The sequence below is a fragment of the Paroedura picta genome, chromosome 3 (genome assembly GCF_049243985.1).
Source record: "Paroedura picta isolate Pp20150507F chromosome 3, Ppicta_v3.0, whole genome shotgun sequence".
Classification (NCBI taxonomy): domain Eukaryota; kingdom Metazoa; phylum Chordata; class Lepidosauria; order Squamata; family Gekkonidae; genus Paroedura; species Paroedura picta.
In genome coordinates, this window is record NC_135371.1 from 58,277,208 (window position 1) to 58,294,218 (window position 17,011).

General features: G+C 43.4%; 1 protein-coding gene and 1 pseudogene across 7 annotated transcripts in view; one reads left to right on the forward strand and one right to left on the reverse strand.

Moving 5' to 3' along the window:
* The window catches only part of DNAH1 (dynein axonemal heavy chain 1), a 236,653-nt gene that overhangs the window by 66,315 nt on the left and 153,327 nt on the right, over positions 1 to 17,011 (forward strand). For all 7 annotated transcript variants that reach the window (XR_013229078.1, XM_077325858.1, XM_077325859.1 and 4 more), the window contains 2 exons: positions 1,107 to 1,300; positions 16,500 to 16,725. Coding sequence is in view for 6 of the 7 variants with exons in the window: in XM_077325858.1 (XP_077181973.1) it covers positions 1,107 to 1,300; positions 16,500 to 16,725 (420 nt within the window). In the remaining variant the exon portion in view is untranslated. The remainder of the gene's footprint in view (positions 1 to 1,106; positions 1,301 to 16,499; positions 16,726 to 17,011) is intronic.
* On the reverse strand, positions 14,464 to 14,624 carry LOC143834587 (U4 spliceosomal RNA; annotated as a pseudogene).

The following is a 17,011-nucleotide window of genomic DNA, read 5'->3' on the forward strand; positions in this document are numbered from 1 at the left end:
CTGTGGAAAGAGAAAGTGCACAGGAAGGCAGCCTAGTCAAGATGAGAAAAACTGATTTCCTTTTCCTTATGGGAAAAGGTTATGCCATTGTCCAATTAATGTAACCTGAGATTCAGAAAAGGAAGATTTAGTTTGGTTACACATCCTGATATTTTCTAGTTAGGGAAATGTCAGATGAAACTGCATGCTTCATACACCAACTCATGTGCAGGTAAAGAAAATCTCAAAAAATTTAATAAGGTGAAAGGGGAGAAAAGATGGTACAGAAAGAGAATTTAGCTATCATTTTTGCACTGAGAAAAACATAGTGAATTTTAATGAGACAAGGTTGCAGTGATGCTATAATTTAAAGTTCCTAGATCGATAGTACTGATATTGAATTAGTGGCAAAATATGCTTGCTGCATTTATCTTATTACTGCTTCACAAAGAGGTTGTTGCATATTTTAAAAACAAACTTCTTTTAAAATCTAAGTTCAGATAGTTCAACAGATAACATTACAAAAATGAACTTGAGGAACAAGTGTTTTGCCTTCTGTTTTTGGAGTGTGCTCCTTTTGATTTTTCAAAGAGTCTTCTGCCCTCCGATAATTGCCTTCCATTGCACACTTCCTGCCTTCTTAAAATTTGATCCACAGGCATTGTTTGGCAAAGCTGCAACAGGGAGTAGAGTATTATCTCAGGAAATCAGTTGGACGTGGTTGTTTTCAGGTCAGGAGACATTGGCTAGAATGGCCAAAGTGCCTGATTTGAGACAGGACGCTTGCCATCATGAACTCATAGAGATAAACTGAAGCAGAAGTGACATGACGCACAGTTCAAGCAACTTGTAACATGACTGGCTCTGGGCATTGTATGAAGGTTTTTGCATTGTGACTCCCACAAACTTTTGTGACATCCATGTTTTATATTGCATAAATAATAGAAACCATATGTCAAAACTCGTATATGGTTAAGGGTGTGATTTTGGGAATAAAATGAGTTTCTATGCAAAGGGGGTTAGTGTGTTTGGCAGTAAACCGGTATTCAACCTGTGCACTGCCTCAGTAGAGAAACTGGAAGCAGGCTGCAACATTTTTAATGATCATGATTCTGGCATTCTTTCAGTATGTGCTTGAAAACATATTCATCTGTGGCACACCACTGTTGGAATCTGTGGGCCTTCATGAACCAGCTGTAGAAGAACTGCGCGAAAATATCTGCAAATGTATTCGCAAAGCACTGATCCCTTTACAAGCATATGCCAAGAATTATCAGAAATACTTAGAATTGAACAATCGTGATATCAACTCACTACTAAAGTAAGTAGATAGATATTCTTTATTACGATCATAGACCAGCATAAGATGATACAGAAACATAACATTAAAACCAGAAATTAAAACATATTAAAAGATAACAATAGAAAATAGAATAAGGTAGATAAACACAGCTGTCCAGTTCACTTGAAACAGACCATTCTATTACGAATTTTGATCGCTGCTGCACAGAACTTGGCAACTCTATAAGTTGTATTATTTTCTATATCTGCAAGCATTAGAGAAATGTAAAATTCTCCAGAGCGCCCTGGGAATCTGCCTAGCAGCGGAAGAATTAGACTAGTTCGAATCTCATTATAGAATCGCCATTGAAAGAGAACATGTTCCATGGTTTCTACATGTCCAGAGCCACAGGTGCATTTCCTTTGGGTATAGGGTGTTTTCCTATATCTTCCTTCTAATACCGCTGAAGGGAAGGCATCACAGCGTGCCAAAGTGAAGGCCCTCCTATGACTAGGTACTTCAAGCTTGGCCAGATATGTCATAGGGAAAGATGAATATCTATTGGGTTCACTAATAATGAAAGATGGGTTATTAGCCTGTTGGCGTTCTATGTCGGTCAATCTCTGCTTAACAACTTTTTTGGCCTGATTATATCCCATACTCAGTAGGAACTCAGGAGAGAACCCCAAGAGTGTGATTTTAGCTCTGATGTTTCGTTGCCATGACGATTGATAGCCATCCTCAGTTGTTAGTGGGGCAAGGCCACGAGGAAAAGTCTAAGCCAGTAATTTAAATCAGTCAGCCATACTCTAGCCTCCATCTTCATGAAACCTGTCTCAAGTCTCAGAGTAACATTGGAGACACACTTTGGCACTTGAAGAGCAGATCTTAAAAATTTAGATTGAACCCTCTCTAAAGGGGCCAAGTTTGAGAGGGGGCCCAACTGTGTGCCATATAATAGTTGTAACCCTAAAGTAAGTATTTTTATATAGAGGGAGAGGGAATAATAGAAGAGGTTCTTCTAAAAACTAGATGGGAAGATTAATGTGTTTATTGCTCAGTGCCCACAGGGGAGTGGCACTTCCCAGTGGATGCATTTTCAGTATTAATGATGCCATGCATACTCTGCTGATTTCACTTTCAGGGCAAAAGGATCAGAAGGATAAGAGAGTTTCAGCAATGTGGGTTACTGGTTACTACTTTTAGCTACTGTTAAGATGGTTTGTTGCCCTGACCTGGATAGCCCAGGCTAGTCCAGTTAAACAAGGTTGGGCCTGGAGACCACAAAGGTATACCTGGGTCACTACCCTGAGGCAGGTATTGGCAAACCGCTTCTGAATGTCTCTGGGCTTGAAAACTTTATAGCTGTCATAAATCAACTGTGACTTTTTAGGAAAACAAAATTGTAGGTTGAGTTCTTTGTTTTTCTATAGTAATGGTTTTGGGGAGTTCATAAAACATCCAAAGGATTTTTTTGTATTTCCTTACAGCTAGGCACAGAAAGGGCTATTTCACACATTAGACAGCAATAAACTAGACAGCCGGCTCAAGGCTGACTCAGCCTTCCATCCTTCCGAGGTCGGTAAAATGAGTACCCAGCTTGCTGCTGGGGGGTAAAACGGTAATGACTGGGGAAGGCACTGGCAAGGCCACCCCATATTGAGTCTGCCATAAAAACACTGGAGGGCGTCACCCCAAGTGTCAGACATGACCTGCTGCTTGCACAGGGGATACCTTTACCTTACAGCTAGGCACAGAAAGGGCTATTTCACACATTAGACAGCAATAAACTAGATTTTCCTATTGAGTATGCTCTGAGTAGGGATCCTTAAGTGTGATATCATCATTTCTTCTCCATCCTACTTGCTCATTTAGGTTAATTTTAGCAATATTTTTTTTAATAGAATAGAAAATAGTGAATGAAAAAACTGCATTTTGCCATTCATTATTATATTTCATCCATTTTTATGACTTAATTTTGAAAAAGAAGGAAAAAGAAACAAGAAATATATAACAGCAATGAATTCTAAGCTTTACTTTTCATCATATTATATATATATATATATTTGTTGTTGTTGTTATGTGCGAAGTCGTGTCCGACCCATCGCGACCCCATGGACAACGATCCTCCAGGCCTTCCTGTCCTCTACCATTCCCCGGAGTCCATTTAAGTCTGCACCGACTGCTTCAGTGACTCCATCCATCCACCTCATTCTCTGTCGTCCCCTTCTTCTTTTGCCCTCGATCTCTCCCAGCATTAGGCTCTTCTCCAGGGAGTCCTTCCTTCTCATGAGGTGGCCAAAATATTTGAGTTTCATCTTCAGGATCTGGCCTTCTAAAGAGCAGTCAGGGCTGATCTCCTCGAGGACTGACCGGTTTGTTCGCCTTGCAGTCCAAGGGACTCGCAAGAGTCTTCTCCAGCACCAGAGTTCAAAAGCCTCAATTCTTTGACGCTCGGCCTTCCTTATGGTCCAACTTTCGCAGCCATACATTGCAACTGGGAAGACCATAGCCTTGACTAAACGCACTTTTGTTGGCAGGGTGATGTCTCTGCTTTTTAGGATGCTGTCTAGATTTGCCATAGCTTTCCTCCCCAGGAGCAAGCGTCTTTTAATTTCTTTGCTGCAGTCCCCATCTGCAGTGATCTTGGAGCCCAGGAAAATAAAATCTGTCACTATCTCCATTTCTTCCCCTTCTATTTGCCAGGAATTGAGAGGGCCGGATGCCATGATCTTTGTTTTCTTGATGTTGAGTTTCAAGCCAACTTTTGCACTCTCCTCCTTCACCCGCATCAACAGGCTCTTTAGTTCCTCTTCACTTTCTGCCATTAGAGTGGTATCATCTGCATATCTGAGGTTGTTGATATTTCTCCCTGCAATCTTGATCCCAATTTGTGACTCCTCTAATCCCGCATTTCTCATGATGTGCTCTGCATACAAGTTAAATAGGCAAGGCGACAGTATACAGCCTTGCCGAACTCCTTTCTCAATTTTGAACCAGTCAGTGATTCCATGTTCAGTTCTCACTGTTGCTTCTTGACCTGCATATAAATTTCTCAAGAGACAAATAAGATGCTCTGGTATTCCCATCTCTTTAAGAACTTGCCACAATTTGTTGTGCTCCACACAATCAAAGGCTTTAGCATAGTCAATGAAGCAGAAGTAGACATTCTTCTGGTACTCCCTAGCTTTCTCCATGATCCAGCGTATGTTGGCAATTTGATCTCTAGTTCCTCTGCCTCTTCGAAATCCTGCCTGTACTTCTGGAAGTTCTCGGTCCACATATTGCTGGAGCCTAGCTTGTAGGATTTTGAGCATAACTTTGCTAGCATGAGAAATTAGTGCAATGGTGCGGTAGTTTGAACATTCTTTGGCATTGCCCTTCTTTGGGATTGGAATGTAAACTGACCTTTTCCAATCCTGTGGCCATTGTTGAGTTTTCCAAATTTGCTGGCATATTGAGTGTAGCACTTTTACTGCATCGTCCTTTAAGATTTTGAATAGTTCAACTGGAATGCTGTCACAACCACTAGCTTTATTTTTGCTCAGACTTCCTAAGGCCCATTTGACTTCACATTCCAGGATGTCTGGCTCCAGGTCAGTAACTACCCCATTGTGGTCATCAGGGATGTTAAGCTCGCTCTTGTATAGTTCTTCTGTATAATTTTGCCACCGTTGTTTGATCTCTTCTGCTTCTGTGAGGTCCCTACCATTTTGGTCCCTTATCATACCCATCTTTGCATGAAACATACATATATATATATACATACCTATACATACATATACATATATACACATATATATATATACATATATATATATATATATATATTTAAGTACAAATCTTTAAATTCTCATATAATATTAATTCTCAATATTTTTGCCCTATATCAATATCACACACCAAAGCCTTCTTATCTTTTAACATGTAGATTCAAAATATTTCTTCAAAATATTACTTAAAACATTGTGAATACCATATATACTTGTATATAAGCCGAGGTTTTCAGCACAGTTTTTAACACTGAAAAAGCCCTCCTCAGCTTATATGCGGGTAATTGAAATAACAGCCTGCTCTCAGCCAATCATAGCATTGCCTTCTGCAAAGATCTTGAAAGCTGAGCTTGTTGCTCCTAGCCAGCCAATTGTAGCTTTGCCTTCAGTCTTGAAAGCTGAGCTTGCTCTAGCAGCTTGTAGGACATCAACGGTTTGACTGAGGGATTCTGATTTTTTCCTGTTCTTTTCCTGATGACTTCTTCCAAACTATTCTTTTGGTTTCTGTAGGTGGGGTGGGTTTTGGGGATGTTTTGGGATTTACTGTTTCTCCTAGTGTTTCTTTCTTCTTTTATCTGAGGGGCAGCATAGTTTGCCTTTTCTTCTTGGGGTTGTGTTTCTTTTAAAAGTTGATTTTTACAGTTCTTTCTTTCAGTGTTCAGTTTTACAGTTCTTTATTTCAGTGTTTTGTTCTGGGGGGCACTGTAGCTGTATTTAGAGAAGTCCATTGTCCCAGTTTGGTAGCTGTTGCACTTGTAGTAGGTTGCAAACTTTGGGTACTGGTGTTCTCCTCTGGTTTGCTGGCCTGGGGGCACTGTTGGTTCTCCTGCCAGAGCTGCTCTCGCAGAGCAGTTCTGTCAGTGCTGTCTCAGGGTGTCTGGCATGAATAGAGGAAGGGGAGGCAATTGTAAACCACTTTGAAACTCCTTTGGTTAGTGAAAAGCAGGGTACAAAAACCAGTAGGTATTCATTCTCTTGACATTTCTGTATTTGTTGGGGGAGGGGGAGAGGCTGGATGGGAGAGGCTGTGATGATGGAGCATGGATTAAGCACTTAGGCCACCCTGTAAATTTACCAGTAGCTGCTGCATTTCCCACCCTCGGCTTATATGCGAGTATATAAGGCACTCTTTTTCCACCTAGAAAATCATCGCCATTATAAGTACTTCCCAATATTAACTCTTTTTACTGTCATTATTTCCCCACTTAATTTATATATTTAAAATTTGTTTACCTTTTCCCCCAAAATTCCTACTTCCAAAAATATCTCCCGCCAGTAACTTCATTGTCTTAGCTGTGTCTCATATATCAGGTATCAGAATTCCAATCTTTACTCACTTTTATTTGAATACAATTTTTGTAGTATATAAGTTGCTTTACAATGGTCATAGCAAACACTCTTCTCCAACGACCCAAGAGACGACTGCACATGGACATCACCAGACGGTCAACACAGAAATCAGATTGACTATGTGCTCTGCAGCCAAAGATGGAAAAGTTCTATACAGTCAGTAAAAACAAGACTGGGAGCTGATTGTAGTTCAGATCATCAGCTTCTTCTTGCAAAATTTAGGCTTAAATTGAAGAAAGTAGGGAAAAGCACTAAGCCACTCAGGTATGAACTAAATATCCCCGACGAATATACAGTAGAGGTGACAAATAGATTTAAGGAATTAGATCTGATAGACAGAGTGCCTGAAGAATTATGGACGGAGGTTCGCAACATTGTACAAGAGGTAGCAACTAAAACCATCCCAAAGAAAAAGAAATGCAAGAAATCAAAATGGCTGTCTGAGGAAGCTTTACAAATAGCTAAGGAGAGAAGGGAAGTGAAAGGCAAGGGAGAAAGAGAAAGATACACCCAATTGAATGCAGAATTCCAGAGAAAAGCTAGATAAGAATGCCTTCTTAAATGAACAGTGCAAACAAATAGAAGAAAACAATAGAATGGGGAGGACCAGAGATCTTTTCAAGAAAATTGGAGACATGAAGAGAACGTTTCATGCAAAGTGTATGATAAGGGACCAAAATGGTAGGGACCTCACAGAAGCAGAAGAGATTTAAAAAAGGTGGCAAAATTATACAGAAGAACTATACAAGAGCGAGCTTAACATCTCTGATAACCACAATGGGGTAGTTACCACATCCTAGAATGTGAAGTCAAATGGGCCTTAGGAAGTCTGAGCAACAATAAAGCTAGTGGTGGTGACAGCATTCCAAAATCTTAAAAGAAGATGCAGTAAAAGTGCTACACTCAATTTGCCAGCAAATCTGGAAAACTCAACAATGGCCACAGGATTGGAAAAGGTCAGTTTACATTCCAATCCCAAAGAAGGGCAATGCCAAATAATGTTCAAACTACCACACCATTGCACTAATTTCTCATGCTAGCAAAGTTATGCTCAAAATCCTACAAGCTAGGCTCCAGCAATATGTGGACCGAGAACTTCCAGAAGTACAGGCAGGATTTCGAAGAGGCAGAGGAACTAGAGATCAAATTGCCAACATACGCTGGATCATGGAGAAGATCAGGGAGTTCCAGAAGAATATCTACTTCTTCTTCTTCATTGACTATGCTAAAGCCTTTGATTGTGTGGAGCACAACAAATTGTGGCAAGTTCTTAAAGCGATGGGAATACCAGAGTATCTTATCTGTCTCTTGAGAAACCTATATGCAGGTCAAGAACCAACTGTGAGAACCGAGCATGGAATCACTGATTGGTTCAAAATTGAGAAAGGAGTTCGGCAAGGCTGTATACTGTCGTCTTGCCTATTTAACTTATATGCAGAGCACATCATGACAAAGGCAGGATTAGAGGAGTCACAAATTGGGATCAAGATTGCGGGGAGAAATATCAACAACCTCAGATATGCAGGTGATACCACTCTAATGGCAGAAAGTGAAGAGGAACTAAAGAGCCTGTTGATGCGGGTGAAGGAGGAGAGTGCAAAAGCTGGCTTGAAACTCAACATCAAGAAAACGAAGATCATGGCATCCGGCCCTCTCAATTCCTGGCAAATGGAGATAGTGACAGATTTTATATTCCTGGGATCCAAGATCACTGCAGATGGGTACTGCAGCAAAGAAATTAAAAGACGCTTGCTCCTGGGGAGGAAAGCTATGGCAAATCTACACAGCATCCTAAAAAGCAGAGACATCACCCTGCCAACGAAAGTGCATTTAGTCAAGGTTATGGTATTCCCAGTTGCAATGTATGGCTGCGAAAGTTGGACCATAAGAAAGGCTGAGCTTCAAATAATCGAGGCTTTTGAACTCTGGTGCTGGAGAAGACTCTTGCGAGTCCTTTAGACTGTAAGGCGAACAAACCGGTCAGTCCTAGAGGCGATCAGCCCTGATTGCTCCTTAGAAAGCCAGATCCTGAAGATGAAACTGAAATACTTTGGCTGAGAAACCGCTCTGTCAGGAACTTCTTCCTGATGTTTAGATGGAATTTCTTTTGAATTAATTTCATCCGATTGGTTCTGGTCTGTCCCTCCAGGGCAAGAGAGAACAACTCTGCTACAACCTGTATATTAGCAATCCCCAACCCGTGGGCTTCGGACCACATGTGGTCCGTCGACTAATTGGAGGTGGGCCGCGAAGGACGCCTTCTCCCCCCCGCCCCCGGCCCTTTACTTCATCCTCCCGGCCCTTTATAACACACTTCGATTGTCATTGTCTCCCATTGTCTCCCACTATCTCGTTGCAGAGAAACAAGCACAGGGTTCCCATTGATTTGTCATTGTCATTGTTAAAATTTCCATGAAAATAAAATGTTCCTTATGTTCATTGTTGTGGCGTGTCTGTATCTTATTTTGAAGGGATGTTTAAACATTACCATAGCGATCAGAGAGCATTAGGGCAGTGGTTGAGAGTAGAGGAGTAAACTACCCCCCCCCCACCGGGCCTCAGTAAAATTGTCAAGAGTTGAGTGGTCCCCGGTGATAAAAAGGTGTGAGGATCAGTGCCTGCTCTCTGCCATGAATTGTCCATGAACAGGGGTTACCCCATCTTTTCTGTATTCCACTATTCTTTTCCTGGCTTTTTATGTAACCAAAGCCTCTTCTCTGTTCTCATGTTATCATGATTTGTATCTTGTCAATAGGCGCCGGCCAGTCCAAGGATGTGTGAATTTGTTGCACCTCTGGCAGGATGTCTGGGCTGACACCTGGGATTGAGGGCACCCCTCCCCTTGGGAACCTTCAAGTTTTGGGCGGGAGAAATGTATTGAAAAGGGCTTGCAGTTCTATTGTGAGGTAGATTTGACTTCTCAAGTGACTAAAGTAAACTTCCATTAAAGCTTTCTTATTATAGAAGTTTTGTTGTGAGTTCTCTCAGCGCTTGACATTAAGTCAAATCTCACAACGCCTTTCTCCCGGCACAATGGCTAAGCAGGGAGAAGGCATACATTTTAGCGATCAAGAGGACGAGGGGGATGATTACGCGAGCGACATCGGAGATGACCTCATGGTGATGGGCTCCCTCGGCCTTAGCGGTGCCTCCGGGATGTCGAAAGCTTTGGGGAGCTTTACACCGGGGCATGCAGAGTTTTGGGAGCGGCATGTCACCAAGCGGCGGCGGCTGTCCAAATATGACAAACCCACTGGGGATGAATACTGGCCCGAAGGGCTGCCCAAGGGGGTTCCGGACCGCAGGACCGCGGAACCGTGACAGAGCTCGAAGTCCTGGAGCTCCAGGACCAGATGAGTCGTGTGGGAGAATGGCTACACTCGATGACCGGGGAATTGAAGCTGGAGTCCCAGAGAGCGGCACGACGCCTGCTCCGGGATTTACAGGCAACCTCAGGGCGACCTGGAGTGAAGCCGCCCCCCGCACCCACGGTGCACCTGAATCGCGGAGCACAGATAGCGGCAGCAGGGACCTCCGGAGGGGCAGGAGCGGGAGCCGGTAACGGCAGAGACGGAGGAGCAGCAGGATCGTCGCCCTTGGAGGACGAGGTGCAGCAGGATACTGACCTGGGAGCGGGAGCGGCTGGCGGTCGGCCAGAATCTCAACCCAATGGCCAAGGCAGCGGCGACCAAGACGGAGGCGACGGCGGTGGTCCCGGGGACGGGGGCCAAGATGACGGAGACGGCGACGGCACAGGGGCTGGAGACGGGGCAGGGGCCAGTGCTGGAAGAGGGCAAAGGCGCCGGGGAGCACGTCCCCGCCTGCGTGTACCTGACTACGACTGGGCGAACGCCCCACCAGGAAGATTGCCTCCACAGCTAAGGGGAGCAGAGATCAGGCTCCTCTATCGCTTCAAAACTCGCTTCACCGGGGACCCTGGAACCTTTCTGGGCTTCCTCGTTCACCTCCAGGCGTACATGATGGATGTAGGCTTCACCTTCCAAGATGATGCCGATTGCATTCGCTTCGTGGGTGACTGCATGGATGGAGAGGCGGCCAAATGGTTCATCGACCTCTACCGTTACAACCCCAGGGCGGTGCGAAGCTACGACCACTTCATGCGAACCATGCGCAAGATTGTTTGTGGATCCGTTCGAGCGAGAGACGGCGGAAAACCAACTGAAGGCGGTCAAACAAGGCTCAAAGCTATCTGGCTTATTTGTCCACAAAAAACCTGCGGTGCCAGCAACCTTCCCGCAAATTAGGGGCCAAGTTCGTGGGCCCCTTTCGGGTTACCAGACTGATAAATGCAGTAACAGTGGAACTTGCCTTACCTAAGACTTGTAGAAATGTGCACCCCGTTTTTCATTCCAGCTTGCTGAAATGTGCCCCGCCTCCGGATGCCTGGCACCCTCCCTTGTCTGCGCCTGTACCTGTATTCATCGACAAGGACACCCACTATTAGGTCGACAAGATTCTAGACTCTCGCTGGCATAAAGGCAAACTGCAGTACCTGATTGAATGGAAGGATTTCCCCATGGGGGATAGGGAGTGGGTGGGGGCCTCTGATATCAAAGCTCCCAGGCTTCTTCGTGCTTTCCACCGAGAATTCCCCATGTGTCCTAGACCTCGGGACACCGGGTGAGGGGAGGTTGTTTTTGGGCTGGAGGAATGTCAGGATCAGTGCCTGCTCTCTGCCATGAATTGTCCATGAACAGGGGTTACCCCATCTTTTCTGTATTCCACTATTCTTTTCCTGGCTTTCTATGTAACCAAAGCCTCTTCTCTGTTCTCATGTTATCATTATTTGTAGTGCCCGCTCTGGACTGTTGGTGCCTTGATCCCTGCTCGCTGTCGCTGCTTTCTGTAACAACAACATTGTATCTTGTCAATAGGCGCCGGCCAGTCCAAGTACGTGCGAATTGTTGCACCTCTGGCAGGATGCCTGGGCTGACACCTGGGATTGAGGGCACCAATCCCCTTGGGAACCTTCAAGTTTTGGGCGGGAGAAATGTATTGAAAAGGGCTTGCAGTTCTATTGTGAGGTAGATTTGACTTCTCGAGTTATAGTGACTAAAGTAAACTTCCATTAAAGCTTTATTATTATAGAATATTTGTTGTGAGTTCTTTCAGCGCTTGACAGGTTGGGGACCACTGCTCTATATGGCAGCCTTTTAAATACTTGAAGATGGTTATCAAATCTCCTCTCAGTCGTCTTGTCTTCAGGCTAAACAGACCAAGCTCCCCCAACCTTTCCTCATATGTCTTGGTCTCCAAGCCCTCCTCGGGACATGCTCCAGTTTGTCTACATCCCTCTTCAACTGTGGTACCCAAACCTGAACACAGTACTCCAAGTGAGGCCGAACCAGAGCAGAGTATAGCGGTACCATCACTGATCTGGACACGATAATCTGTTTGATACAACCCAAAATCCCATTTGCCTTTTTAGCCACCGAGTCACACTGTTGACTCATGTTCAATGTATGGTCTATTAAAACTCCTAGATTCTTTTCTCACATACTACTGCTGAGACAAGTCTTTCTCATCCTATATTGGTGTAGATGGTTTTTCCTACATAAATGCAAAACTTTACATTTGTCCCTATTGAACATTTTATTCAGTTTAGCCCACTTCTCGAGCCTATCAAGATTATCCTGTATTCTGATTCTGTCTTTGGTTGTGTTTGCTACTCCTCCCAGTTTATTATCATCTGCAAATTTAATAAGTATTCACTCTAAACCCTGATCCAAATCATTTATAAATATGTTGAACAACACAGGTCCCAGGTCAGATCCCTGGGGAACTCCACTTGTCACTCTAAGAGGATGCTGAACCATTAACAAGTACCCTTTGAGTACGATCTGTCAACCAGTTATCGATCCACCTGACAGAATTAGGATCCATACCGCATTTTACCAACTTGTCAACAATAATATCATGTGGAACCTTGTCAAATACTTTACTGAAATCCAGATAAACTATGCCCACAGCATTCCGCTGATCCAGTAAAGTAGTCACTTTCTTGAAAAAAGAGATAAGGTTAGTCTGACGTGATTTGTTCTTGCAAAACCTGTCTTGAATCTTAGAAATCACAGCTCTCTGTTCCAGCTGCTGAACGACTGATTGATGATTTGTTCCAACATTTTGCCACTTACAGATGTCAAGCTGATAGGTTGATTATTACCTGGGTCCTCCTTTTTCCCTTTTTTGAAGATGGGGAAAACATTTGCCCGCCTCCAGTCATCTGGCACCTCACCTGTTCTCCAAGAGGTGTCAAAAATAATTGACAGAAGTTCAGAGATTGCATCTGCAAATTCTTTTAGTACCCTTGATTGCAGTTCATCTGGCCCAAAAGACTTTGTTTCATTTAAAGAAACTAGGTATTTGTGGACTGTTCCAACAGTGATCCTAGGCCATCATTCCCATCTCCCCTGTTGTTTTATGTTTTTTTTCCACATTGAGCACTGTTTCCCTCACAAGAAGACTGAGGAGAAATAAGAGTTAAGCAGTTCAGTCCTCTCTTCATTGTCTGTTATAATTTCACTTTCTTGTCCTATCAGTGGTCCTACCATGTCCCTATTCTTTTTCTTACTTGAAATATAGCTAAAGAAGCCTTTTTTGCTATGTTTAACACTTCTTGCTAGCCTAAGCTCATATTGAGCTTTAGCTTTTCTAACACTCCCCCTACAATTATTGGTTATTTGTTTATATTCATCCTTGGTAATAAGGCCTTCCTTCCATTTCCTAAATGACTCTTTTTTATTCCTCAAATCATTTGACAACTGCTTATTGAGCCACCAAGGCTTTCTTAGGCTCCTTCTCAAGGGGATTGTTTGTGATTGAGCCTTCAGTATTTCACTTTTATGAAACTTCCAGCCCTCTTGGACTCCCATCTCATTCTGATCATGGGACTCTACCCAACATATCTTTAAGTCTGTTAAAATCAGCTTTCCTGAAGTCCAGTCTATATGTCCGACTACGTAAAGGTTTTCTCTGTCCCAGAATTGAAAACTCCAAAAGTACATGGTCACTACTACCAAGTGTGCCCACTACTTCCAACTCATTTACCAGTTCTTCCCTATTGATGAGAATCAAGTCTAAAATAGCCGAGCCCCTGGTTCCTCTTTCTACTTTTTGGGAAATGAAGCTGTTGGCAAGTTAAGTTTGTATTTTTAGCAGAGTTGGCCCTCCAACAGATATCTGGGTAATTGAAGTCACCCATAACCACTGTTTCCCCCTCTTTGAAAATTGAGTAATTTGGTCTAGCAGTATATCATTGAAGTCATCTGACTGGCTTGGTGGTCTATAGCAGACCCCCACAATAATACCACTCCCATTTCCTACTCCTTTTATACTTACCCAAATACACTCAACTGAACTTTTATGCTCAAGTACCAGTATTTCTTCACAAGTATAAAGATTCTTAACATATATTGCTATACCTCTCCCCCTTCTTTTATTGTCTGCCCCTTTTGAATAGATTGTAGCCCTCAATTGTAGTATTCCAATTGCGAGTATTATCCCACCAATTTTCTGTGATTCTTATTAGGTCATAGCCCCCTTCCTCTATTAGGACTACTAGTTCCTCCTGCTTGTTTCCCAGACTCTGTGCATTAGTGTTGAGACATTGTAATCCATTCCTTGTGTGCCCCAAGGTTTTGGTTTTTGAACTTCCTTGCAAGTTAGTAGTTCCCTGCTTATGTGCCATTCGCTGCAGATTTGCAATCTTCTCATCTTGAGTTCTTGCCATCACACCAAGTTCTGAATTTGCGTCTCGCTCCCCCTTTGGATCTAGTTTAAAACCCTCTTCACCAGGTTTGCAAGGGTTCTCCCAAACATACTTTTTCCATCCCTTGTGAGGTGCACACCATCTCCTGATAGTAGCCCCTCATATTGACATCATAGACCATGATCCAGAAATCCAAACCTTTCCTGACGACACCAGTGACATAGCCAGTCATTTATTGGCATGATTTTTTTTTCTCTTCCTAAGCCACAGCCACTTACAGGAAGGAGTGATGAAAACACAACTTGTGCTCCCAGTTTTCAATTAATAACGAAAGTTTTCAGTTAATATAGAAGTTTAGACTTTGTCTTATTTCTGCAATTAATACAGTGTCCCAGCAAGCATAGTTCAGAATACGTTAAGATCCAAGAATTTAAGACAGTTATCTTTCAATTAGCAATAATCGCGCCTCGGATTAACCTCATAGGCTACGATACTGCCACTGCGCAAAGCAGTTATCTTTACTCTTGGGACTCAGAAGTAGAGTGGGTATACCGACAGTAAATAGCTTACTTTAAGCAGTGGACTTTTTTGCTTTCAAGCCAAGATGTTTTTAGCCAATTAGGAGTTAGAGATGAAAAGAAAAATCTCCCCTCCTTACTTACACTTGTCAAGGGAGGTTCTACCGCTCTGGCAGAAGGGCTTGAGGTATTTCCTTACCTCTGTCTGTCCTTTTGGCCCTGGAAGAAGAGTAAAGGTAGTGGTATCAAAAAAGCTCCCTTGCCCTGTCACCATGTTGCCCCACTGCCCTCCTCATTTAGTTTTTACTTCTCGTTCAGTTTCTCTTTTTCTATTTCTGCCCCTCTTTTGCTAATGCTCTTAGTGCTATTAGCTGATCTTCTCTGATACCTTTCTTGCTTGGCTGCTCTGACATCAAGAAACAGCTGAATAACTTTGGCCTAAGGAACCAAATTTTAAGATGTTGCTGGAGACCTAGCAGTTAGATTTCATCACCACAGTCTTGTGCACATTTATTTACCTGGGAGTGTCTCATTGATTTACCTGGGATTTAGTCTACTTAAACAAATATCGAAATTGATTGTACACCTTCTTATGCCATGTTCATTTAAATGATACCTTGCCGGTATGGGAAGTTTCCAAATGGCATTCAAGTTTCAAGTGTAGATACGTTGAATGGTGTTGGGACATGTGTCTGAAAAGGGACTAGTTATATTTGTTGTTCATTCCCATTGTTCACCCTGGGGCTTTTTGCACGGCTTCAAAATCGCACAATGGTTGCTAATTGGAAACGCTATTGATTTGCCTTAACGCACGACGTCGTAGACAATCTGCAACACTCCTGAAACCGATCAGCAAAAAGCGCTTCGTTGTAGCGCTTTCAGGGGAATCCCAAAAAGTGGATTCACCCTCCGGAAAGCGCTACACTCTTGCAAACAATCTGTAACACTAGCGATAAAGACCTGTGCGTTAACATTGTTGCGGTTTCTTCAAAGTCCCTCCTCCTGAGCCTGTCCTCCAAACTTCCGGTGAAGCGATCGCCATTTTTTTTTCTCCGAGCGAGCGGGGATAAACGCACCAGCGAGCCTCTTTCAGTTTAGAGGCTTCCCCGGCTTCAGTCCCTCCCCTTCAGTCACTAAGCACACACATTTAACACAGTCATTCAGCCGAAAATCGGCCCGTGAGAGGGGGGGGGAGGGGGGATTTTTTTTTTCCACTCCGAGGCAGCGTGGCCACGATCAAATGACAGCTCAAACAGAGGCTTCCCCGGCTTCAGTCCCTCCCCTTCAGTCACTAAGCACACACATTTAACACAGTCATTCAGACGAAAATCGGGCCCGTGAGAGGGGGGGGAGGGGGGATTTTTTTCTTTTCACTCGAGGCAGCGTGGCCACGATCATACGATCAAACAACAGCTCAAACACATTAGGCAGCTGGATGGGTCTCTCCGTTGCAACGAATCTACACAGATTCGTTACAATGGGTGTGTTTTTTTTTTTTTAAAAAAAACTTTTCTTAAAGGGAAAGGGGCTGTTTGGGAGCATGCTAACGGCTGCCCATTGGCTGCTTGACGGCCAGGGGCGGGACGAGCTTGGCAATAGCGCTTCCTGGCTAGCGATTTTTGCCGAGACCGGAAGCCTGTGGGAAACGCTACAAAACGCAACTGGATACCACTACAAAGGCAGGTATGCATAACGACGAATTCCACTATTTTAAATGGCGATTTTTCATTCAGTGACCAATTTGCAACAAAGATCCCGGTGCGTAAAGCCCCCCTGTTTCCAAGTATGAAGATAGGGTATAATCTGGGGCAGTGTATAGATCTATACCTGTGTGGTCTTCCCTTAACAGCATTTTTGTATGTCTTCAGACCATATGAAACCCAGTGCCCCCCTGCTCAAGAAGTAAGAGAGATAGTAAATGCACATATGGAAGAAAAGGAGATGTTGGACAACAGCTTGCCAGGCTTTATAGTCATTGGCCCCTTCCATCTTGGTGTTGAAGGTGTAAGGCAAAACCTCTCCAAGAAATGCAAAGCACTGGCTACTTCTATGCTGGACATATTGGCTAAGAATCTACACAGTCAAGTAGAAGATGTGAGTTTTATATATGGCATACTTGTCAACTGGAGTAACTAAAATAGATTTTTTGTAGTCACTTCTGCAAATTTAAAATTGCAAGGAGATTGCCAAAAGATATTTGTGGGCACAGTCGTAACATTTTTCAAATCCTTTTTTCAGGTATCATTTTGGGGGGATTTTCTTGGTGGGATATATCAATAGCCCATAAATCAAGTTCTTCTGCACAACAGGGCCCATGCATTTCAAGCATCAGATAAAATAGTTCTGCTCCTGCTTCCTAAGTTTACTAATGTGCAAAAAA